This window comes from Lepisosteus platostomus, chromosome 16 (assembly GCF_059453375.1).
Source record: "Lepisosteus platostomus isolate fLepPlt1 chromosome 16, fLepPlt1.hap1, whole genome shotgun sequence".
Lineage (NCBI taxonomy): Eukaryota > Metazoa > Chordata > Actinopteri > Semionotiformes > Lepisosteidae > Lepisosteus > Lepisosteus platostomus.
The window spans coordinates 425,412-447,675 of NC_142626.1; the positions used below are offsets into that span (position 1 = coordinate 425,412).

General features: G+C 67.1%; 1 protein-coding gene and 1 long non-coding RNA gene across 3 annotated transcripts in view; one reads left to right on the forward strand and one right to left on the reverse strand.

Moving 5' to 3' along the window:
• Positions 1-22,264, reverse strand: part of LOC148646520 (uncharacterized) — an 83,732-nt gene that overhangs the window by 38,635 nt on the left and 22,833 nt on the right. The gene's annotated exons all lie outside the window — the stretch shown is intronic.
• LOC148646526 (uncharacterized) lies at positions 406-18,487 on the forward strand. Of its 2 annotated transcripts, XM_088609088.1 has the most exons (15): positions 406-567; positions 2,244-2,439; positions 2,836-3,032; positions 3,544-3,659; positions 4,795-4,874; positions 5,141-5,444; positions 6,077-6,258; positions 6,345-6,470; positions 7,281-7,409; positions 8,881-9,003; positions 9,317-9,452; positions 11,182-13,355; positions 14,683-14,898; positions 15,338-16,478; positions 17,925-18,487. In XM_088609088.1, exons 2-15 carry the CDS (start codon positions 2,278-2,280, stop codon positions 18,050-18,052), a joined length of 5,214 nt encoding a protein of 1,737 aa, XP_088465214.1. In that variant the 5' UTR covers positions 406-567; positions 2,244-2,277; the 3' UTR covers positions 18,053-18,487. The 2 variants fall into 2 exon arrangements, with proteins under 2 accessions (XP_088465214.1, XP_088465215.1); XM_088609089.1 differs by lacking the exon at positions 17,925-18,487 and having other exon boundaries at positions 14,683-14,910; positions 15,363-15,794.

A 22,264-nucleotide genomic window follows, 5' to 3' on the forward strand; every position in this document is an offset into this window, starting at 1 on the left:
GTGAGTGTGTGAGTGTGTCTTGTGTGTGTGTCTGTGTGTGTGAGTGTGTCTTGTGTGTGTAAGTGTCTTGTGTGTGTGAGTGTCTGTGAGTGTGTGAGTGAGTGTGTGTGAGTGTGTCTTGTGTGTGTGTGTGTCTGTGAGTGTGTGTATCTGTGTCTCTGTGCTCCTGGCTGGCCGGATGTCCTCTGGATCTTGCCGGGAGCGGCTCAGCTGCAGTAGGCGGACGGATTTCCTGGCGAGACCTTCCCCGGCGCGGCCGCCAGGCGGCGCTCCTCCCCCTCGCTCTCGCTCTCGGCGCGGGCGGGGCTCCGCGGAGGGACGCGGCGTGACGTCAGGCCCCGGCGTGGCCTCGCGCAGGAGAAAGGCGGGGCGGCGGGCGGCGCGAGCCCAGGTGGGGACAGCCGGCGGAGTGGAGTCGCGAGCGCCGCGTCGCCTCACAGGAGCCGCAGAACCGGCGCCGAGCCGAGCCGAGCCGGACCAGACCAGACCGGACCGGACCAGACCCCGAGCCGCGACAGAAACACAGGGCGCCCCGCCGGAGGAGCGGAGCAGCGCGGCGTGGAGGCGGTGAGTTCAGAAAGTTTGTGGGAACTGCGGCGTGGCGCCGCTCCCGCGCTGCCCGCGGCGTCTCGGGTGAACCGGTCACGCCGGTGGGGGGTAGTGGGTCCGGACCGCAGACCCGAGTGACCGACACGGGAGCCCCAGGCTGGGGCGCGGGGGGGCTGTGACTGTAACTCGCTCTGGGGGGCTGTGTCCAGCCCACGGCACGGACCCCGCTGGACTGACCCCACACTGACCCCCAGCACTGACCCCACTGGACACCCCAGTGCACTGTTACCCCCCAGCACTGACCCCACTGGACACCCCAGTGCAGTGTGACCCCAGCCCTGACCCCGCTGGACACCCCAGTGCAGTGTGACCCCAGCCCTGACCCCACTGGACACCCCAGTGCAGTGTGACCCCAGCCCTGACCCCGCTGGACACCCCAGTGCAGTGTGACCCCAGCCCTGACCCCGCTGGACACCCCAGTGCAGTGTGACCCCAGCCCTGACCCCGCTGGACACCCCAGTGCAGTGTGAGCCCAGCCCTGACCCCGCTGGACGCCGGCTCTGGCCTGCGGCCTGCTCTCGGTGTGGTGTGTGGAACACAGTGACTGCGCCCGCTGGCAGGAAGTGGTGTCTGACGGGCCCGCTGCCTTGTGGGATCCACGGCGTGCCCGTGGGAGTCCACTCTGCTGTGGCTCTGCAGTCACCGTGGCAGCGAGCTTGCGGTTGCCATGGGCACGATGGCGAACTCCGCTGCTGCCGTGTCCACAGAGACTGGGGGCTCTGGGCCCAGACTCTCTCTGACCCACTACATACTCCCACAGCAGTCTGATCCGCTCCAGGTGTGACAGTGCTGTCAGACTCCCAGTGTGCAGCAGTCTGATCCGCTCCAGGTGTGACAGTGCTGTCAGTCAGACTCCCAGTGTGCAGCAGTCTGATCCGCTCCAGGTGTGACAGTGCTGTCAGTCAGACTCCCAGTGCGCAGCAGTCTGATCCGCTCCAGGTGTGACAGTGCTGTCAGTCAGACTCCCAGTGCGCAGCAGTCTGATCCGCTCCAGGTGTGACAGTGCTGTCAGTCAGACTCCCAGTGCGCAGCAGTCTGATCCGCTCCAGGTGTGACAGTGCTGTCAGTCAGACTCCCAGTGCGCAGCAGTCTGATCCGCTCTAGGTGTGACAGTGCTGTCAGTCAGACTCCCAGTGCGCAGCAGTCTGATCCGCTCCAGGTGTGACAGTGCTGTCAGACTCCCAGTGCGCAGCAGTCTGATCCGCTCCAGGTGTGACAGTGCTGTCAGACTCCCAGTGTGCAGCAGTCTGATCCGCTCCAGGTGTGACAGTGCTGTCAGACTCCCAGTGCGCAGCAGTCTGATCCGCTCCAGGTTTTACCACCTGTCCGAGGGACTTACACATACCACAGCAGATGCATTTTTCTCACCTTGTTTTGAGAGAGTTTTGCACGGACCAGTTTGGGGAGTCGCTAGAGAACCGGTTTGATCAGTACGATTGTATGAAGGCCTCCTGAGTCTGGTCCAGCCTGGAGTGGGTCAGACTGCTGCGCAGTGGGAGTGTGGGCCGGGCTGGGCTCCGGTACCCGTACGCGGTGCGTACCTGGGGCAGATGGGCAGGGGGGGGGAGACGAGGGTGCAGAGGGGGTGTGGGGTGGTTCTGTCCGATCACAGCTCTTGACGTTCTGACTCCCAGACCCGACCGGTGATGCCCTGCGCCCGTGTCCGAGATGAGCTGGACCCTGGAGGACTGGACGGCGGGCCTGCCGGGCCGGGCCCAGCAGAAGATCCGCGAGCTGGAGGCCCAGCTGGAGAAGCTGCAGCGCGAGAGGCAGCAGAGGCAGCTGCAGCTGGAGGCAGCCGAGGCCGCGCTGCAGAAGCAGAGGCTGAAGGTGAGGCGCAGGGGGCAGAGGTCATCCTGCACGAGCAGAGGCTGGAGGAGGGGCGCAGGGGGCAGAGGTCATCCTGCAGGAGCAGAGGCTGAAGGAGGGGCGCAGGGGGCAGAGGTCATCCTGCACGAGCAGAGGCTGAAAGAGGGGCGCAGGGGGCAGAGGTCATCCTGCACGAGCAGAGGCTGAAGGAGGGGCGCAGGGGGCAGAGGTCATCCTGCACGAGCAGAGGCTGGAGGGGGCAGAGGTCATCCTGCACGATCAGAGGCTGAAGGGGGGGCGCAGGGGACAGAGGTCATCCTGCACACACTGTAGGTGAAAGAGGGGTGTTGGGGGGTGCAGGGGACAGGGGCGTGGCAGTGCGGGCGGCCCCTGACGGCCCCCGTCTCGCCCCACCAGGGTGAGGAGGAGCGCTCGGAGGCCGCCGCGCTGCGCCGGGAGCTGAAGGCGCTGGCGGAGGCCGGGGAGGTGCAGGATCGAGCCCGCGGGCGCCTCTCGCAGGAGCTGCAGGTGAAGAGCACCCAGCTGTGTGCGCTGGAGGGGCAGCTGGCAGCCGCCAGGAAACAGGGGGAGAGTCTGCAGCAGGAGGTCAAGAGGTGCGTACCTGGGGCAGGGGGCAGGGGGCAGGGGGCAGAGACTGGGGCAGGGGGCAGATGGAGAGAGAGACAGGGGCAGAGAGAGAGACTGGGGCAGAAGGGCAGATAGAGAGACTGGGGCAGAGGGGCAGATAGAGAGAGACTGGGGCAGAAGGGCAGATAGAGAGAGAGACTGGGGCAGATGGAGAGAGAGACTGGGGCAGAGGGGCTGATAGAGAGAGAGGCAGGGGCAGATAGAGAGACTGGGGCAGAGGGGCAGATAGAGAGAGAGACTGGGGGGACAGGGAGAGAGAGACTGGGGCAGAGGGGCTGATAGAGAGAGAGACTGGGGGGACAGGGAGAGAGAGACTGGGGCAGAGGGATGGGGGGAGACAGAAGGAGGGGGCGGGGCAGATAGAGAGCCTGGGGCAGACAGAGACGAGGCGGCGCTGTGACGGTCATCCCCGTCTGCGCTCTCGCGGCCAGCTGCCGGTCAGCCCTGCTGCTCCTCACGCCCTCTCTTCCCTCCCAGACTCCAGGCGGAACTGGAGAAGCTGGAGAATTCCCAGCACTCCGGAGACTCGCTGCTCTTCCCCGCTCACAGCTGGAACCTGTCGGGGTTCTCCTCCCCCTCCCGGGATCACGGGGGTACGTCTGGTCCTGTGTCCACTCTCATCGGTTCACAGCGCTGCTCCCTCGGGTGGGCCTGTCCTCTGTCTGAACCCGGGCTCTGCACTGGGGTGTCCAGAGGGGTCAGGGCTGGGGGGGCCACACTGCACTGGGGTGTCCAGTGGGGTCAGGGCTGGGGGGGCCACACTGCACCGGGGTGTCCAGTGGGGTCAGGGCTGGGGGGGCCACACTGCACTGGGGTGTCCAGTGGGGTCAGGGCTGGGGGGGCCACACTGCACCGGGGTGTCCAGTGGGGTCAGGGCTGGGGGGGCCACACTGCACTGGGGTGTCCAGTGGGGTCAGGGCTGGGGGGGCCACACTGCACTGGGGTGTCCAGTGGGGTCAGGGCTGGGGGGGTCACACTGCACTGGGGTGTCCAGTGGGGTCAGGGCTGGGGGGGTCACACTGCACTGGGGTGTCCAGTGGGGTCAGGGCTGGGGGTCACACTGCACTGGGGTGTCCAGTGGGGTCAGGGCTGGGGGGGCCACACTGCACTGGGGTGTCCAGTGGGGTCAGGGCTGGGGGGGCCACACTGCACTGGGGTGTCCAGTGGGGTCAGGGCTGGGGGGGCCACACTGCACTGGGGTGTCCAGTGGGGTCAGGGCTGGGGGGGTCACACTGCCCTGGGGTGTCCAGTGGGGGCCTGACCTTGCTGAGCTCCTCTCGGCTGTCCTGCGTCCTGCCTCTGCTCCTCACTCCCATCTCGCTTCACGCCGGCTCCCTCTGTCTGCTGACTTCTGATTCTCTCCCTCTCTCTCCTCCTGTCTCTCCTCTCCCTCTCTCTCCTCCTCCTCCTCCTGTCTCTCCTCTCCCTCTCTCCTCCTCCTCCTGTCTCTCCTCTCCCTCTCTCTCCCCCTGCCCTCCTGTTTCTCCTCTCCCTCTCCCTTTCCCTCTCCTCCTCCTCTCTCTCCCCCTGCCCTCCTGTGTCTCCTCTCCCTCTCCCTTTCCCTCTCCTCCTCCTCTCTCTCCCCCTGCCCTCCTGTGTCTCCTCTCCCTCTCCTCCTCCTCCTCCTCTCTCTCCCCCTGCCCTCCTGTGTCTCCTCTCCCTCTCCCTCCCCCTGCCCTCCCGTGTCTCCTCTCCTTCAGTGTCTGACCCTGTGTCCTGACCCCACAGACCCGCGAGGGGAGGGGAAGGAGCGGAGTCCCGCGGAGAGAGCCCGAGCCGACCCCGAGCCCCAAGGCCGACACGTCAAGGTGTGTGAGAGTCTGGGAGAGAGTGACCCGGGGCCGTCTCTGGGGGTCCCCCGCCTCGCTCTGGGGGGGGGGCGCGCGGGCCCCTGGGCCCGGCTCCGGGTTCAGCGTTCAGGGTTCAGGTTTCCGTGCCCGTTCGGTTTGAGGTGTCCCTATAAAGTCGGGGGTTTTGACCCGATTCCAGACCTGTGATGTTGTGTTCAGCAGCGTGGCTGTAAGTGAGGTCTTGCCAGCAGCGTGTTGTGTGATTTAAGCTTCTCTGACCCCAGCTCGGCGGCCAGGACCGGAGCCCCAGACCCGCCGAGGGCGGGGACTCCTCACCGTTTCCCTGGCAGCAGGCCGCCACGCCCACCCGCCGCCTGGGCCGCCCGCCGGAGGCGTCTCCCCGGCGACCCGCCGCCTGCTCCTCCCCTTCCTCCCTGTTTCCCTGGGAACGGGAGAGGAGCCCGCCCGCCCCCCGGAGACCGCCGGCCGAGAAGCCGCCACCCTCCCGCCGGCACGCCGACGACATCGCTGACGGCGACAGCGCGTCGCATTCTGGGGCGGAGGAGGACCCTCGGAAAGAGAATGAAGGTACGGTCTTCATCCGTACCTCCTCCTCCTCCTCCTCCTACCTGCTTCAGCCCATCAGGGGTCAGTTTATCCCCAAAAATCCACAGTTTAAAACTGTTGTAAGCGTTTACGACGCTGAGCGTGTTGGTAGGTCAGTAGGCTAGATCCCCAGGTGTCGGTGTGGAGCAGGGCATGGTGTCAGTAGGCCAGTAGGCTAGATCCCCAGGTGTCGGTGTGGAGCAGGGCATGGTGTCGGTAGGCCAGTAGGCTAGATCCCCAGGTGTCGGTGTGGAGCAGGGCATGGTGTCAGCAGGCCAGTAGGCTAGATCCCCAGGTGTCGGTGTGGAGCAGGGCATGATCCGACCGTACGGGCGTCGGTGAACTGGGGAGAGCCGAGGGCTCGTCTCCGGCTGCAGGAACAGATTCAAATGAGTTGTGCAAACCTGGAGAAGTGGCAGGCAGGCAGCAGCAGCAGGAGCACCCCAGCCCTGCCCGGCTGCTGGCTCGCTCTCCCCTCCCCGCCTCCCTGCTCCCGCCCTCTTCCAGGTGACGAGCCCGGAGATCTCCCTGTGCACGGCCCGGCTCTAGTGCTGTGGTGCAGGCTGGCGTGCCCCTGGAGGGTGACTGTGCCCCCCCCCCCGCTGTCCCCGCAGTGCTGCGGACCACCGTGCTGGAGCTGGAGTCCTGGGTCCAGTCCCTGGAGCGGGACCTGCGGGCCGAGTCGGGCCGGGCCCGGGATGCGGAGTCCCAGCTGCAGGAACGGGAGCAGAGCCTGGCCCGGTGCAGGGAGGAGCTGAGCCGCTCCGCCGCCCGCGCAGAGCAGGGGCGCAGCGAGGTGGGTGCGTGCGCCGGTGCGTCCGAGTGCGTCCGAGTCGAGCTGTCGGAGAGCGAGGTGGTAGCGCCCCCTGCTGGTCTCCGCAGTGCCAGGAGGCGGAGCAGCGGCTGAGGCAGCTGGCGGAGGAGCTGGGCTGCCAGAGGCAGAACGCCGAGAGCGCCCGCAGGAGCGCCGAGCAGCGCCGCAGGGAGCTGGAGAGAGAGCACCAGAAGGTCTGGGAGTCATCCGCCTGCCCGCCTGACGCTCCCTGAGCTCCTGCATCCCCCTGTGCTGTGTGCTGTCTCACACCCCCTGTGCTCTGTGCTTTGTGCTGTCTGACGGCCCTGTGCCCTGTGCCCTGTGCTGTGTGCTGTCTGACGGCCCTGTGCCCTGTGCTCTGTGCTGTGTGCTGTCTGACGGCCCTGTGCTCTGTGCTCTGTGCTGTCTGACGCCCCTGTGCCCTGTGCCCTGTGCTGTGTGCTGTCTGACGGCCCTGTGCCCTGTGCTCTGTGCTGTGTGCTGTCTGACGGCCCTGTGCTCTGTGCTCTGTGCTGTCTGACGCCCCTGTGCCCTGTGCTATGTGCTGTCTGACGCCCCTGTGCCCTGTTCCATGTTCCCTGTGCCCTGTGCTCTGTGCCCTGTGCTGTCTGACGCCCCTGTGCCCTGTGCTCTGTGCCCTGTGCTGTCTGACGCCCCTGTGCCCTGTGCCCTGTGCTGTGTGCTGTCTGACGGCCCTGTGCCCTGTGCTGTGTGCTGTCTGACGGCCCTGTTCCCTGTGCCCTGTGCTGTCTGACGGCCCTGTGCTCTGTTCCCTGTGCCCTGTGCTGTCTGACGGCCCTGTGCTCTGTGCCCTGTGCCCTGTGCTGTCCAACGGCCCTGTGCCCTGTGCTGTGTGCTGTCTGACGCCCCTGTGCTCTGTGCCCTGTGCTGTGTGCTGTCTGACGCCCCTGTGCTCTGTGCCCTGTGCTGTGTGCTGTCTGACGGCCCTGTGCTCTGTGCTGTGTGCTGTCCGACGGCCCTGTGCCCTGTTCCCTGTGCTGCAGGAGCTGGCGGAGCAGCAGCGTCTGTGCCGCAGCCTGGAGAGCCAGTGGCAGCAGGAGAGCAGCAAGCTGGGGCAGGAGCTGCAGCAGGCCCGGGCCCAGCACCACGCCCTGCAGGCGCAGGCCGACAAGGTGAGGCCCTCCCGCCGGGGCTCCTGCAGGCTCGGCCTGCGATTCGTCCCTCCTCCGCCTGCTGCGACTCGCAGGGAGCGACACTCTGAGTCACTCGGGTGGCCCCCCCCCCGCCTGCCCGGAAAGGAATCGCACAGACGCCCCCGAGGGCGGGAAACCGAACCGGCCGGTTTGGCGCTGGAACGCTGCTTGTGCTCTTGTCCTCTGCCACGTGGCTGCTTGTTCCACCCTCCCACCACCCTTTGGGCACAGACGAGCCTCCCGTCGTCGTCTGTCTCTTGCTTCTCCCCCCCAACCCCACCCCTGCTCCGCGTGGAGAATCTCCCCAGCCTCGCCTCGCCTCGCCGTCTTTCTCGGAAACCTGTGCCGTCGGGCTGAGTCACAGCAGCCCTTCGTTTCCAGCAGCTCACGCGCGTGAGAGAGAGAGAGAGAGAGAGAGAGAGAGAGAGAGAGGGGTCCAGGACAGCCCACTCCCACTCCCACTCCCACTCCCACTCCCACTCCCGCCTGCGCTGCGCGGGTCCGAACCGATAACGGCTCAGTGTCGCTTGGAGTCTCGTCCCCGGAGGAGCAGCTGTGCGGGCTCCTCGGCGAGGGGGGGCTTGTTTACAGCCGGGCAGAGCCAGGGAGCGTAAATGTTTCCATTGCTCCCTCTGCGCTGGCGGGCCGTGTCCCGTTTTCTCTCCTGCCTCCTGTGAGCCTCGTCTAGCTCCTCCTCCTCCTCCTCCTCCTCTCCCTGCCTGTGCCCTGGGAGTCCAGGCCCGGCAGCAGGCGGCCCGATCGCAGAGCGACTCCCCTGCGCCTGTAACCCGAGAGGGAGAGACTTTGACCTTGCTGGGATGTTTATCTCTGTTGCTTCCCAGCGCGCGCTCTGCCTGGGTGGTGTGAGTTCGCTCTCTCACTCTCGGTCTCTGGAGCACCCCTGGGGGGGGGAGGGCTGGGACGAGGCAGGGGGAGGAAGGAATGGGGAGACGGGCAGGGACACTGGGGTGCACCCCCTTCCCTGGAGGTCTAGAGACCCTGCTCTGCAATTCAGAATATTCCCGGCCCAGTGGACAGACAGCTGTAGACGTGACCCCCGGCCCAGTGGACAGACAGCTGTAGACGTGACCCCCGGCCCAGTGGACAGACAGCTCTAGAAGTGACCCCCGGCCCAGTGGACAGACAGCTCTAGAAGTGACCCCCGGCCCAGTGGACAGACAGCTCTAGACGTGACCCCCGGCCCAGTGGACAGACAGCTCTAGAAGTGACCCCCCAGCCCAGTGGACAGACAGCAGTAGACGTGACCCCCGGCCCAGTGGACAGACAGCTGTAGACGTGACCCCCGGCCCAGTGGACAGACAGCTCTAGACGTGACCCCCGGCCCAGTGGACTGGCTGCCCCGGCAGTGACTCTCTCGGCGGCCGTGCAGGAGGCCCTGTGGCGCCGACCGCTCCTGGTGGGCGCTGACCGCTCCCCCGTGTCCTGGCAGGTGGCTGTGCAGAAGCAGTGCGTGGAGAAGGAGCTGGCCGCGGCGCAGGGGAAGGCCCAGTGGGCGGACAGGGAGCTGCAGGCCAGCCAGCGGCACGAGAGGGAGCTGCAGGCCCGGCTGGAGGTAGGGCCGTCTCCCCCTGTCCCCCGCGTCGGGCCACAGGGCGGGCCCCGGTGAGGAGATATCTCCCGGGGCTCGAGATATACCCCGATTTAAACGCCCTCACCCGCCGCGCCTGCCCTCACCCGCCACGCCTGCCCTCACATCCACTTCCTGTGTAGCTACACGCGAGACCTGCGTGGCGGGGCGCCTGCAGGCCCCTGCAGCGGCGCAGGAGGGGGGGGGAGCGTGTCGGGGCGCTGGCGGGGGGGGTGGGAGGGGCGTGCGGCCTGCTGCGTGTCTCAAGAGCGGCGCGTGTCCCCCCCCCCCCCTGCAGGAGGCGCTGCGGGAGAGGGACGCCGCGGGGGCCGGCCTGGAGCAGAGCCGCAGGAAGGCGCGGGCGCTGGAGGAGCAGGCGGGGGCGCTGGCGCAGGAGCTGGCCGCCGCGACGAAGCTCCTGGCCGAGCTGGAAGGTGAGCGCCGCTGGGAGGAGCACGGGGAGGGGGGGGGTGTGTTTCCTGCTCGGGAGCCCAGAGGTCCGAGGATCTGGCCCCTCCGAGCCCGGGAGCCCAGAGGTCCGAGGATCTGGCCCCTCCGAGCCCGGGAAGTGGAGAGGTCCTAGGATCTGGCCCCTCCGAGCCCGGGAGCCCAGAGGTCCGAGGATCTCGCCCCTCCGAGCTGGGAAGTGGAGAGATCCTAGGATCTGGCCCCTCCGAGCCCGGGAGCCCAGAGGTCCGAGGATCTGGCCCCTCCGAGCTGGGAAGTGGAGAGATCCTAGGATCTAGCCCCTCCGAGCCCGGAAGCCCAGAGGTCCGAGGATCTGGCCCCTCCGAGCCCGGGAGCCCTGAGGTCCGAGGATCTGGCCCCTCCGAGCTGGGAAGTGGAGAGATCCTAGGATCTGGCCCCTCCGAGCCCGGGAGCCCAGAGGTCCGAGGATCTGGCCCCTTCACTGCCGGTGGGGAAGGAAGGGTTTCTGGGAGGCCGGCTGTGCAGAAGCGGCTCGTGTCCCCTGAGCAGCCCAGCCCGTGACCCCGAGGGAGCGCGTGCTCGCTGCTCTCTCTCCGCGCCACGTGAGCGCCGCGGCCTTGCCGGGGTGTGTCTGCTGCCACCCGGTGGCCACGAGGGGAACCAAAACAGACGCGGCAGACAGGCTCCTCCATCCTGAGGGGAGCCCTGCAGCTCGTCTCGTCCTCGAGGCGTTTTGCCAGCAGACCCTCCCCCCCCCCGAGCCCCTCGCTGCGCCGGAGACCCCACCCCCCCCTGCCAGCCCCCGAGTCCGACAGGCCCGTGAGTGTCGATCGACTGATCGATCGGCCCCTGGATCCCACCTCGGGGCCCGAAGGCTGGCACCTCCAGTCCATGGCTGCCCCGCGCCGTGTGACCCTTCCTGTCGCGAGCCGCCGCCGCCTCCACCCCCCTCCCCCCCGGGCTGGCGGCCTCTTCCGCGCCGCTACCCAGCTGTGAGTCATTCCCGAGAGGCCTGAGGCTCCTGCCTCCTGAATGATTGACCGTGCAGAGCAGGCGTCTCGCGCGGGAAGGATCTGCCTCCTCCACAGCTCCTCGGAAGCTCCTGTCCTTGTGCCGTGTGCTATTTTTACTCCGGCTGTCTCTCGGACTGCCAGCCATGTAGCAGCACCTTCCTCCCCACCCCCAGTCTCCCCAGTCTCCCCAGCCTCCCGTACAGCCCCCTTCTAGAGACGATATTATTTATGTTCAGACAAACTGTTTGACCAGAGTTTGCTAATCATCTGAACCCTTGTGTTGGTGCGTGGATCAGTGGGACGGGGGCTGGGTGTGGGACAGGAGGTTGTGGGACAGTGGGACAGGGGCTAGGTGTGTGACAGTGGGACGGGCTGGATGTGGGACAGGAGGTTGTGGGACAGGGGCTGGATGTGGGACAGGAGGTTGTGGGACAGTGGGACAGGGGCTAGGTGTGTGACAGTGGGACAGGGGCTGGATGTGGGACAGGAGGTTGTGGGACAGGGGCTGGGTGTGGGACAGGAGGTTGTGGGACTGTGGGACAGGAGGTTGTGGGACAGGGGCTGGGTGTGGGACAGGAGGTAGTGGGACAATGGGACAGGAGGTTGTGGGACTGTGGGACAGGAGGTTGTGGGACAGGGGGGGACATTGGGAATGGGGACAGTGTGTAGCCTGTGGCAGAGTGGTGCCTGCTTCGGTGTCTCAGTCCTTCCTGTCCTCCAGCCCAGCAGGCTGTCCCGGCGCCGGACGTCCCGGTGAGGGTCACCCCAGCCGGCGAGAGCTTGGGGGCGCCGCCCCAGCGCCGCCGCGCTGCCCCCAGCCAGAGGACAGCGCCCGGCCGCCGCGGAGACGGGCCAGCGGGACAGCGGGCCGGCGCGGCGAGCTCCCCCCACAGGGAGCCCGCGGAGGGCCGCGACTCGCAGGGGCCAGCAGAGGGGCCCCCAGCGGCGCCGGCGGCGGAGGAAGAGGAGGAGGAGGAGGAGGGCAAGGCCGCCCACCTGCAGCGGGACCACGCGCTCCTGCAGGACGAGCTGCGGGAGGCGCGCAGGGAGCTGGAGCTGAGGCTGGAGGACCTGGAGGCCCAGCGGAGGGCCGAGGCCGAGGCCCGCGCCAAGCTGAGGCAGGCGGCCAAGAAGCACGCCGCCGAGGCCGAGGCGCTGCGGAGGCAGGCCGCCGAGGAGGCCTCCCGCCTGCAGGGGGCGCTGGAGGAGCAGAGGGAGGAGGCCTCCCGCCTGCAGGGGGCGCTGGAGGAGCAGAGGGAGGAGGCCTCCCGCCTGCAGGGGGCGCTGGAGGAGCAGAGGGAGGAGGGCGCCCGCCTGCAGGGGGCGCTGGAGGAGCAGAGGGAGGAGGGCGCCCGCCTGCAGGGGGCGCTGGAGGAGCAGAGGGAGGAGACCTCCCGCCTGCAGGGGGCGCTGGAGGAGCAGAGGGAGGAGGGCGCCCGCCTGCAGGGGGCGCTGGAGGAGCAGAGGGAGGAGGGCGCCCGCCTGCAGGGGGCGCTGGAGGAGCAGAGGGAGGAGGGCGCCCGCCTGCAGGGGGCGCTGGAGGAGCAGAGGGAGGAGACCTCCCGCCTGCAGGGGGCGCTGGAGGAGCAGGGGGAGGAGGGCGCCCAGTTAAGAGAGGCACTGGCCACGCTGGAAGCTGAGGCCAGCCAGCTGAGGCACGAGGGGGAGAGAGCCGGGGCTGGCCGGGGGGGCCCGCAGGAGAGCATTGGGGCGCAGGAGGGCGCCCCTCGGCCCGGGAACGCGAACAACAGCAACAGCACGGCGCTGCAGGCGGGCGAGGACGAGCACGTCCTGCTGGTGCTGGAGGTGGAGCGCCTGCGGGCGCTGTGCCAGGGCCTGAGCCGCGAGCGGGCGGGGCAGGAGGGCGCGGCCAGGGAGGCGCGGGCCCAGCTGGGGGCCCTGCAGGCCCGCGTCGGCGCCCAGACCCGCCAGCTCACCCGGGCCTTCGAGAGCCAGAGCCTGCACATCCAGGGCCTGCTGGCGGACCTGCAGGAGCTGCGCGCCGAGAACGAGGGGCTGAGGGCGCGGGCCGGGGGGGGGCAGGCCCCCGAACGGGCCGCGGCCGCCCCCCGGGGGGACCCCCCCCGGACGGAGACGGGCGAGCGGGCTGCAGTACCTCCTCCCAGCCCGCAGGGGGAGCCAGGCCCCTCAGGCAGCGGAGCTGGGGGGGAACCGGGGGAGACGAGCCGCGACAGCGCCCCCCAGGGGCCAGGCGAGGCCGAGACGGAACAGCTGAGGACGAGCCCGCAGGGGGCGCTAGCGAGCGGAGGTGGGGGGCCGGAGCAGAGCGGGGGGGGGCTGCGGGCGCCCCAGAGCCAGATCCCCAAGACGGGCGGCGAGGACGAGCTCCCCGAGCCGCCGCGGGCCAGAGCTGCGCCCGGCGAGGAGGGCGGGGCAGAGCCAGGGCCAGAGTCCGCAGCTTCTCGGAGGGGTCCGGGAGGAGAGGGGCCACAGCCGGGCCTGGCGGAGCAGCTGCAAGCGGCTCGGAGGGAGAACCAGGAGCTGAGGCGGAGGCTGGAGGCAGCGGGCGACGGCGCCCCCCAGCGGCTCCAGCGGGAGGAGGAGGAGGAGGAGGAGGAGCCGGCGTCCGACCGGGCTGCTGTTCCTCCTCCGGGCAGGCAGGGGGCGCCAGCCAGCGGCGGGGCGGGGGACAGCGCCCCCCGGGGCTCGTCCGAGTCGCCCCGGGGCGCTCGGACACCGCTGCGCCCGCTGCAGGAGGCGAAGAACGAGGCTTCGGCGCCCCCCGATACCGGCGCAGCTGACGACCCGGAGAAGGGCGGCGCCCCCCAGGGGCCGGCCGAGGAGCTGGCGGGAGCCAGGGACCCAGGAGGGGGCTTGGGGACAGGGGACCCCGCGGGGCTCCCCTCAGCACCGATCTCCAGCCTGCAGCAGCAGGTGAGTTTCGGGGTCCCCCCCTGTGCCCTGCGGGCTCTTGTGCGAGGTGTGGGTAAGGGCCTGTTGGGCCGGGCCGGAGCTCAGTGGGCGGGCGGGTTCGGACCGGGCTCTCCCTGGGCCGGGCCAGAGCTCAGTGGGCGGGCGGGTTCGGACCGGGCTCTCCCTGGGCCAGGCCGGGCCAGAGCTCAGTGGGCGGGCGGGTTCGGACCGGGCTCTCCCTGGGCCGGGCCAGAGCTCAGTGGGCGGGCGGGTTCGGACCGGGCTCTCCCTGGGCCAGGCCGGGCCAGAGCTCAGTGGGCGGGCGGGTTCGGACCGGGCTCTCCCTGGGCCGGGCCAGAGCTCAGTGGGCGGGCGGGTTCGGACCGGGCTCTCCCTGGGCCGGGCCGGGCCGGAGCTCAGTGGGCGGGCGGGTTCGGACCGGGCTCTCCCTGGGCCGGGCCGGAGCTCAGTGGGCGGGCGGGTTCGGACCGGGCTCTCCCTGGGCCGGGCCGGGCCAGAGCTCAGTGGGCGGGCGGGTTCGGACCGGGCTCTCCCTGGGCCAGGCCGGGCCAGAGCTCAGTGGGCGGGCGGGTTCGGACCGGGCTCTCCCTGGGCCGGGCCAGAGCTCAGTGGGCGGGCGGGTTCGGACCGGGCTCTCCCTGGGCCGGGCCGGGCCGGAGCTCAGTGGGCGGGCGGGTTCGGACCGGGCTCTCCCTGGGCCGGGCCGGAGCTCAGTGGGCGGGCGGGTTCGGACCGGGCTCTCCCTGGGCCGGGCCGGGCCGGAGCTCAGTGGGCGGGCGGGTTCGGACCGGGCTCTCCCTGGGCCAGGCCGGGCCAGAGCTCAGTGGGCGGGCGGGTTCGGACCGGGCTCTCCCTGGGCTGGGCCGGGCCGGAGCTCAGTGGGCGGGCGGGTTCGGACCGGGCTCTCCCTGGGCCGGGCCAGAGCTCAGTGGGCGGGCGGGTTCGGACCGGGCTCTCCCTGGGCCGGGCCGGGCCGGAGCTCAGTGGGCGGGCGGGTTCGGACGGGGCTCTCCCTGGGCCGGGCCAGAGCTCAGTGGGCGGGCGGGTTCGGACCGGGCTCTCCCTGGGCCAGGCCAGAGCTCAGTGGGCGGGCGGGTTCAGACCGGGCTCTCCCTGGGCCGGGCCAGAGCTCAGTGGGCGGGCGGGTTCGGACCGGGCTCTCCCTGGGCTGGGCCGGGCCGGAGCTCAGTGGGCGGACAGGCTCGGACCGGGCTCTCGTTGGGCCTGTCGGTCTCGTTCTAGATGCGTTGTGGGAAAACTGGACTGTTCCATTTCTTTGTTGGGGGGGGTAACAACCCTTCTTTCTGAACGTCTCTGCCCCCCCCAGTTAGAGGAGCTGCAGGCACTGGTGTCCGGCCTGCGGGAGGAGAACCGCGCTCTGGGCGAGGAGCTGGACCTGTGGCGGAGCCGGGCCGGCGCCGGCGGGCGGGCCCGGGTGCTGTCGGGCCGGGACTCGCTGCTGGTGGTCCGCGAGGACACGATCCTCCTCCCCTGCAGGACCCGCGGCGCTCCGCGTTCGTGGAGCGGGCCGGTCAGCGTGCAGGTGAGAGAGGCGGTGGGGTGGGGTCTCTGTCCGTTTTCTCCTCGTTTCAAGAGGAGCGGCGCCAGGGCCGGGCCGGGTCGGCGTGTGCGGAGCGCGTTTCGAACCACAGCGACCCGTAGAACCGCCAGTCCACGGAGTCGCGGAGCAGAGGAAATGTCTGGGACTTCGACCCAGGAGGGGTCCGGTCTCCGGCTGTTCCTTGACAGGAGTCGGGGCGTCGGCCTTGTTCCACGCTCCCACAGCTCTTTGCGTAAATGCGTGTCTCCTGCCGTCGGCCCCCTGGTCCGCGTTTCACTGCTCAGTCCTGAGGGGTTAAGACCCCCTCGGGTGGTCTGGGGAACCTCCTCCCCCACGAGCGTCCTCTTCCCTCGGGAAGCCAGAGCCGTCGCTGGGGCTGAGCTGTGAGGTCTGACCGCGAGGCTTGATCCCCTCGGCGCAGGTTCAGCTGGCGGCGGCCGCTGGAGTCCAGGAGGCCAGAGCAGCGCACTTCAGAGCTGGGCCGACCACAGATCGTCAGGCAGCGCCTCCCGATGGCCGAGCGCAGGAGGCCACAGCAGCCCTCTCCAGGCGCGCGGGGGACCAGGCACGGACGGCCGAGGGCTCCCGCCGCGACGAGCCGCTGGCCGCGGACGGGGACCCGCCGGCCGGACTGCACGGTCGGGAGGAGGCCTCCAGCTCTCCGCGGGCGATGCCCCGCCAGACCGCAGCAGCCGATCTCAGAGCCTCGGCCAGTCAGACCAAATCCGGGCAGGCAGAACTAGCCAACGGCAGCGCCACCTGCACCCGGGAGACCGGTGCCGCCGCCGCGGGGGCCGGAGGAGACTTGAGAGACCGCGCCGCCGCTGGCGAGGACGAAGGGCCCGGAGCTGCAGGAGCGAGCGCCACCCGGGGGGAGAGGGTGTGTGTGGCAGCACCAGAGACGCTCGGGCACGCCAGCGCCCCCAGCTGGCGGGACGACGGCACTGCAGGCGGGGGGGCGGGAGAGGAGGAGGAGGAGGAGGAGCCGGGGCTGGCGGGCGGACATGAGCGGAGGCCACCCCCAGCAGGGACGGGGAGCGGGCACGAGGGGCGGGGCCCAGAGGACGGCGCCCCCTACAGGGGGGAGGTCGGAATCGCGGGACGTGGGGCTCGGGCTCCAGGGGCGCTTCAGAGAGACGCGGCAGCGGCCCAGGCCCAGACAGAACCGGGCGGCGCCGTGTCTGGTCCCGGTCCCGGGGCGGTCCGCACAGCAGGGACGCAGACCGAGGCTGAGAGCCAGGGCCGGGCTCCGGGCTCCAGCTCCCTCCCCGGGAAAGAGCTGAGGGCGGTGGGCAGCCAGACCGAGCCTGGGCGTGACAGCAGCGCCCCCCGGGGGCGGGAGGTGTGCAGCACGGGGACGCAGACCGAGGCAGCAGGGGAGGGGGAGGAGGAGGAGGAGGGGGGGGCTGGTGGGGACAGCCGGCTCTTCTCTCAGGCCTTCCCCCTCCCCGCCGACCCGGCGCAGATCGCTGAGCGGATCCGGCGGAACCGCGCTCGCATGTCCGTGGCCTTCGATGACACGGAGTACGAGCCGTACGGCCTGCCGGAGGTCGTCATGAAGGGTGAGTCGCCCGCGGCGCTCCTGCGCTCCTGCCCGGCTGTCTTCCCTCTCTCCTCTGTCAGTGTGTCAGGAGGAGAGATCTCTCTCTCTCTCTCTCCTCTGTCAGTGTGTCAGGAGGAGAAATCTCTCTCCTCTGTCAGTGTGTCAGGAGGAGAAATCTCTCTCTCTCTCTCTCCTCTGTCAGTGTGTCAGGAGGAGAAATCTCTCTCTCTCTCTCTCCTCTGTCAGTGTGTCAGGAGGAGAGATCTCTCTCTCTCTCCTCTGTCAGTGTGTCAGGAGGAGAGATCTCCCTCTCTCTCTCTCCTCTGTCAGTGTGTCAGGAGGAGAGATCTCTCTCTCTCTCTCTCTCTCTCTCTCTCCTCTGTCAGTGTGTCAGGAGGAGAGATCTCTCTCTCTCTCTCTCTCTCCTCTGTCAGTGTGTCAGGAGGAGAGATCTCTCTCTCTCTCTCTCTCTCCTCTGTCAGTGTGTCAGGAGGAGAGATCTCTCTCTCTCTCTCCTCTGTCAGTGTGTCAGGAGGAGAGATCTCTCTCTCTCTCTCCTCTGTCAGTGTGTCAGGAGGAGAGATCTCTCTCTCTCTCTCCTCTGTCAGTGTGTCAGGAGGAGAGATCTCTCTCTCTCTCTCCTCTGTCAGTTTGTCAGGAGGAGAAATCTCTCTCCTCTGTCAGTGTGTCAGGAGGAGAGATCTCTCTCTCTCTCTCTCCTCTGTCAGTGTGTCAGGAGGAGAAATCTCTCTCCTCTGTCAGTGTGTCAGGAGGAGAGATCTCTCTCTCTCTCTCTCCTCTGTCAGTGTGTCAGGAGGAGAAATCTCTCTCCTCTGTCAGTGTGTCAGGAGGAGAAATCTCTCTCTCTCTCTCCTCTGTCAGTGTGTCAGGAGGAGAAATCTCTCTCTCTCTCTCCTCTGTCAGTGTGTCAGGAGGAGAAATCTCTCTCCTCTGTCAGTGTGTCAGGAGGAGAGATCCCTCTCTCTCTCTCCTCTGTCAGTGTGTCAGGAGGAGAGATCTCTCTCTCTCTCTCCTCTGTCAGTGTGTCAGGAGGAGAGATCTCTCTCCTCTGTCAGTGTGTCAGGAGGAGAAATCATTACATCATTACTTCTCCTGTCTCCGTCTCACTTATCCTGTACGCTAGCGCTGAATTGATTGACTCGATCGAGCCGAGTGTGTGAAGAGAGGTGTCCTGTGGCCTCAGGCGGTGTGGGGAGAGTTATTGTGCACCAGACGGGCTGAGACGCAAGTACGAGACCTGATTTCTGCAAGCAGGACTCCTGCTCAAGTCGCACGTCCGCTTGCCTGATTCGCGGGCGCTACCTGGTCACCCTGCGCTTGTTTTCATCGGCACGTTCTGGAAGCAGCCGTCCCCGTCCCCGGTGGGCGAGGCGCCGGAGACGTGCTTGAGGAGTCCGCTGTCTGACCCCCCTGACCCCGTCTGTCCTGTCCCCCTGTCCCCCAGGTTTCGCAGACATCCCCAGCGGCCCGGCCTGCCCCTACGTCCTGAGGAGAGGCCTGCTGGGAAGCCCGGCGCTGCCCCCGCCGCCGAGAGAGGAGACAGGCGAGAGCCCGCAGGACGCCACTGACTGACAGGTCCGGGGGGGGTGTGTCTCCGTCTCCGACGGGCAGCTGGCTCGCTCCTCGTCTCCGGGACTGTCCTGGGCCGAGCAGCAGTCCGGGCTCGCCCCGCCTGCTCCGGGCCCCTCACCGAGGCCCCTGGGCCCCCTCACTACAGGGGTCGTCTCGTCTCGGTTTTAGCGTTGAGGTGTTTTCACAGGGTGGGGTGATGGTGGGTGGAGGGCTGCCCTTCATTTAGCGTTCTGTCTTTGTACGTCTGCGAGGCGCTGTTTTTAACGTGGGCCTGCTGGGGGGGCGCTCTGGTGCTCTGGCACTCCAGGCCGCGGGGAGGGAGGGAGGGAGGGAGGGAGGGAAACTGCGGACGGTTTTCTCTCTGTGTGCAGGGCTCGTCGCCGGCCGGTCCAGTTGCAATAAAGACTGCTGTAAATAAAACACTGTGAGCCTGAACCCGCCTGCTGGCTGCTTTATCTGTGTGTCGTGTGTCGTGTGTCGTGTGTCGTGTGTCGTGTGTCGTGTGTCTGTGTGTCTGTGGGTGTGGGGGTGGTTGTGTCTGTGAGTGTGGGGGTGGTTGTGTTTGTGTGTCTGGGAGGGTGTGGGGGTGGTTGTGTCTGTGTGTCTGGGAGGGTGTGGGGGTGGTTGTGTCTGTGTGTCTGGGAGGGTGTGGGGTGGTTGGGTCTGTGTCTGGGGGTGTGTGGGGGTGGTTGTGTCTGTGTGTCTGTGGGTGTGGGGATGGTTGTGTCTGTGTCTGGGAGGGTGTGGGGGTGGTTGTGTCTGTGGGTGTCCGTGTATGTCTGTTGGGGGGGGTGTGACATCGGAATGGGCTTCCCGCTGCCCCAGGTCAGCGTTCCCGCCTGCTGCTCCTGGGACCCGGAGCCCTGGGCCTGGACGCCAGCCGAGCGTGTCTCCCAGGAGAGGCACGTCTGTCGCCCCTCCCCGAACACAAAGCGCCACTCGGCGTTTCTCGCTCACGCTCCCCTCGCAGTCCCGATCGATGTGCCGAGGTGCTGATCCAGGAGCGAGTCGGCAGTGCAGGACTGTCCCTCCCCCGCCCCCAGCGGGGATCCAGCAGGAGGAGAGTGCGACAGCTCAGCGCTCCCCCCCTCCTGCGCCGGAGCGGGGCGATGATGAGGGGGGCGACACTGCGGGGGCACCCTTCACAGGGGCTTACCGTGGTACAGCAGGGTATAGCGCGCAGCACTGCGCTGGGGGGGCCGGGAAACAGTCTAAAGAGCAGTTAAGGGTAGTCGGAGCTGGACAAGCCTGCAGTGGACCGAGGTGCTGCGCACTGGGAGTCTGACTGACTCCGTGTCTGGGGGTGGGAGTCAGAGGCTGGCACGCTCACACTCTGCACTAATGTCATTAACCTGGAACACTCCTCAAGCAGGAAGGAACCCCCCAGCCCACTCTCTCCATCTCCTCCTCTTTCTGACTCTTTCACTCTCTCTAAAGCTTCTTTAAAAGCCTCCTGAAGTGTTGGAATTGGATTAGGGTGAAACCGAAGTCTGGCTGTCTCCCTGCCCTGCCCAGCCCTGCTCTTAATGTTGTCTGCTGGGGGGAGTGGGGACGCACTTCGTCTCCAGCGTGCTGTTCGGGGGAGACGTGGGGACGGACCCCTAGTGCGATGGTAGTGGTGGGAGCTGGCTTTATGGACTCCTGTCGCTCCTGTAGCTCTGGGGAGCAGGCGTCGGTCAGTCAGTGTGTGTGTGTGTGCAGTCCAGACAGGCTGGTCAGTGTGTGTCCAGTCTGGGGTCTGCAGGCCTGTTGCCCCTCAGTAACAGACACAGTAAGTGTGTGTGTGTGTGTGTGTGTGTGTGTGTGTGTGTGCAGTCCAGTCCAGTCCAGACAGGCTGGTCAGCGTGTGTCCAGTCTGGGGTCTGCAGGCCTGTCGCCCCTCAGTAACAGACACAGTAAGTGTGTGTGTGTGTGTGTGTGTGTGTGTGTGTGTGTGTGTGTGTGTGTGTGTGTGTGTGTGTGTGTGTGTGTGTGTGCAGTCCAGTCCAGACAGGCTGGTCAGCGTGTGTCCAGTCTGGGGTCTGCAGGCCTGTTGCCCCTCAGTAACAGACACAGTAAGTGTGTGTGTGTGTGTGTGTGTGTGTGTGTGTGTGTGTGTGTGCAGTCCAGTCCAGTCCAGACAGGCTGGTCAGCGTGTGTCCAGTCTGGGGTCTGCAGGCCTGTCGCCCCTCAGTAACAGACACAGTAAGTGTGTGTGTGTGTGTGTGTGTGTGTGCAGTCCAGTCCAGACAGGCTGGTCAGCGTGTGTCCAGTCTGGGGTCTGCAGGCCTGTTGCCCCTCAGTAACAGACACAGTAAGTGTGTGTGTGTGTGTGTGCAGTCCAGTCCAGTCCAGACAGGCTGGTCAGCGTGTGTCCAGTCTGGGGTCTGCAGGCCTGTCGCCCCCTCAGTAACAGACACAGTAAGTGTGTGTGTGTGTGTGTGTGTGTGTGTGCAGTCCAGTCCAGACAGGCTGGTCAGCATGTGTCCAGTCTGGGGTCTGCAGGCCTGTCGCCCCTCAGTAACAGACACAGTAAGTGTGTGTGTGTGTGCAGTCCAGTCCAGACAGGCTGGTCAGCGTGTGTCCAGTCTGGGGTCTGCAGGCCTGTCGCCCCCTCAGTAACAGACACAGTAAGCCTCCTTCACTCGATTCAAAATCAATTTCCCGGCCAGAATCCTCGCGTCATCAAGAATGTGATCCGGCCGCCACTTTCGGGGTTTAACATGAGCTTAGACTGAAAAGCACTTAGAATAAAAGACACAATAAAGTAAATAAATAAGTAAGTCAAGGGAATGGAAGGTGGATTATAACTTGGGCCCCCCACTGCACCCTCCCCGTCTCCCTCCCCCCTCTCCCCGGCTCTTCTGAGAGGGTGCTCAGTCTCCCAGTCCGGACCAGACGAGCAGAGTCCGTCTCAGCGGCTGAACCCTCAGTACGGTCCAGTCTGACCCGTCCTGCCAGCGTGACCCGGGTCACAGCAGAACCAGCGTGGAGAGCCAGCAGACAAGTAAGCCTGGAATCCTGCACCGATCTGGGGGGGGTATTATTATTATTATTATTATTATTATTATTATTATCCTTACCTAGCTATTTAACACTACGTTTCCAACTTGCTGCTGTAAAAGGAAGATGCTGTTAAAGGTTCTGCGGCCCAGTTCTGGGGTCCGGTCGGGTGGTGCTGCGTGTCTCTGGGAGACCGAGCCGCAGGGTGTGTCTGGGTCTCAGGCTGGGGTTTTTATTGAGGTTCAGATGCACTTTGCTGGAGCAGAAGGACACGACGGCTTTCGTTCTTATTGCTACAACAGTCATATTTACAATCCGCACGCGAGCACATGGGATTCAGCAGGCGCCCGGGACACGGGGGTGTTTTATGAAACAGGATGAAACGGGGTCGTTGAAGATCAGGTCCGCACAGCTGTCGTGTCCCTGCCCTCAGACACAGCCCGGAGACGCGCCCTGGTGTCTCAGGTGTCCAGCTCGTCTCTTCGCCAGACCCCGCAGGTGTCGTGACAGGTGCCACTGGTGTGTCTTCCTCCAGGGGCATAGAGAGCGTCCGCAGCGAGAGGCGTCCCGTGTGTCTTCACAGCAGCTGTGGACGTTCTAGGCGGGCCCTCTCGGCGCCGCCCGGTTTGGTTCGGAGGGGTGGCGTGGGGCTCAAGAGCACGGGTCCGAGCTGGCGGGGGAGGGAGGAGACGGAGCGATTTTGTCCGTCCTGTGGCCCCGCCTTTGTCAAACCGGTCTCGGTGAAGTGCAGGCGCAGTTTGTCCAGCAGGGGGCGCTGGTGGCGGGAGAGCCCCAGGCCTGCCCCCGGCGATGTCGTGGTGGTGGAGCTGTGGAACCACCTTCCCCGCCGCCCCCGGCGAGCGGGGGAAGGTCATTGCCGTTGCGCGCCGCTCGGCGGCCCATCAGCCCCGCGTCGCTGGCCCGCTGACTGACCGGCGGGGCGGGTCGGGTCGCGAATCGAGCCTCCTGGACCGGGGCCCGGGGCAGACGGCACGCTTCTTAATACTTGTGAGAGCCGAATGTTTTTGCTGCTGTGGCAGCGCTGGCAGCCAGCCCAGCTTAAACAGCCCAGCGCAGCAGCGAGAGAGCCATCAGTCCATTACTGCTCCCCGCCTGTCCGGACAGCCGGCTGCGCGCGGGACAGGGCTTTTAATTTCTGAACCGTCAGGGCTCTCGGCGGAGGGCCTGCCTTTACCACGGTATATCACAGTTTCATTTCAAACGGGCCCA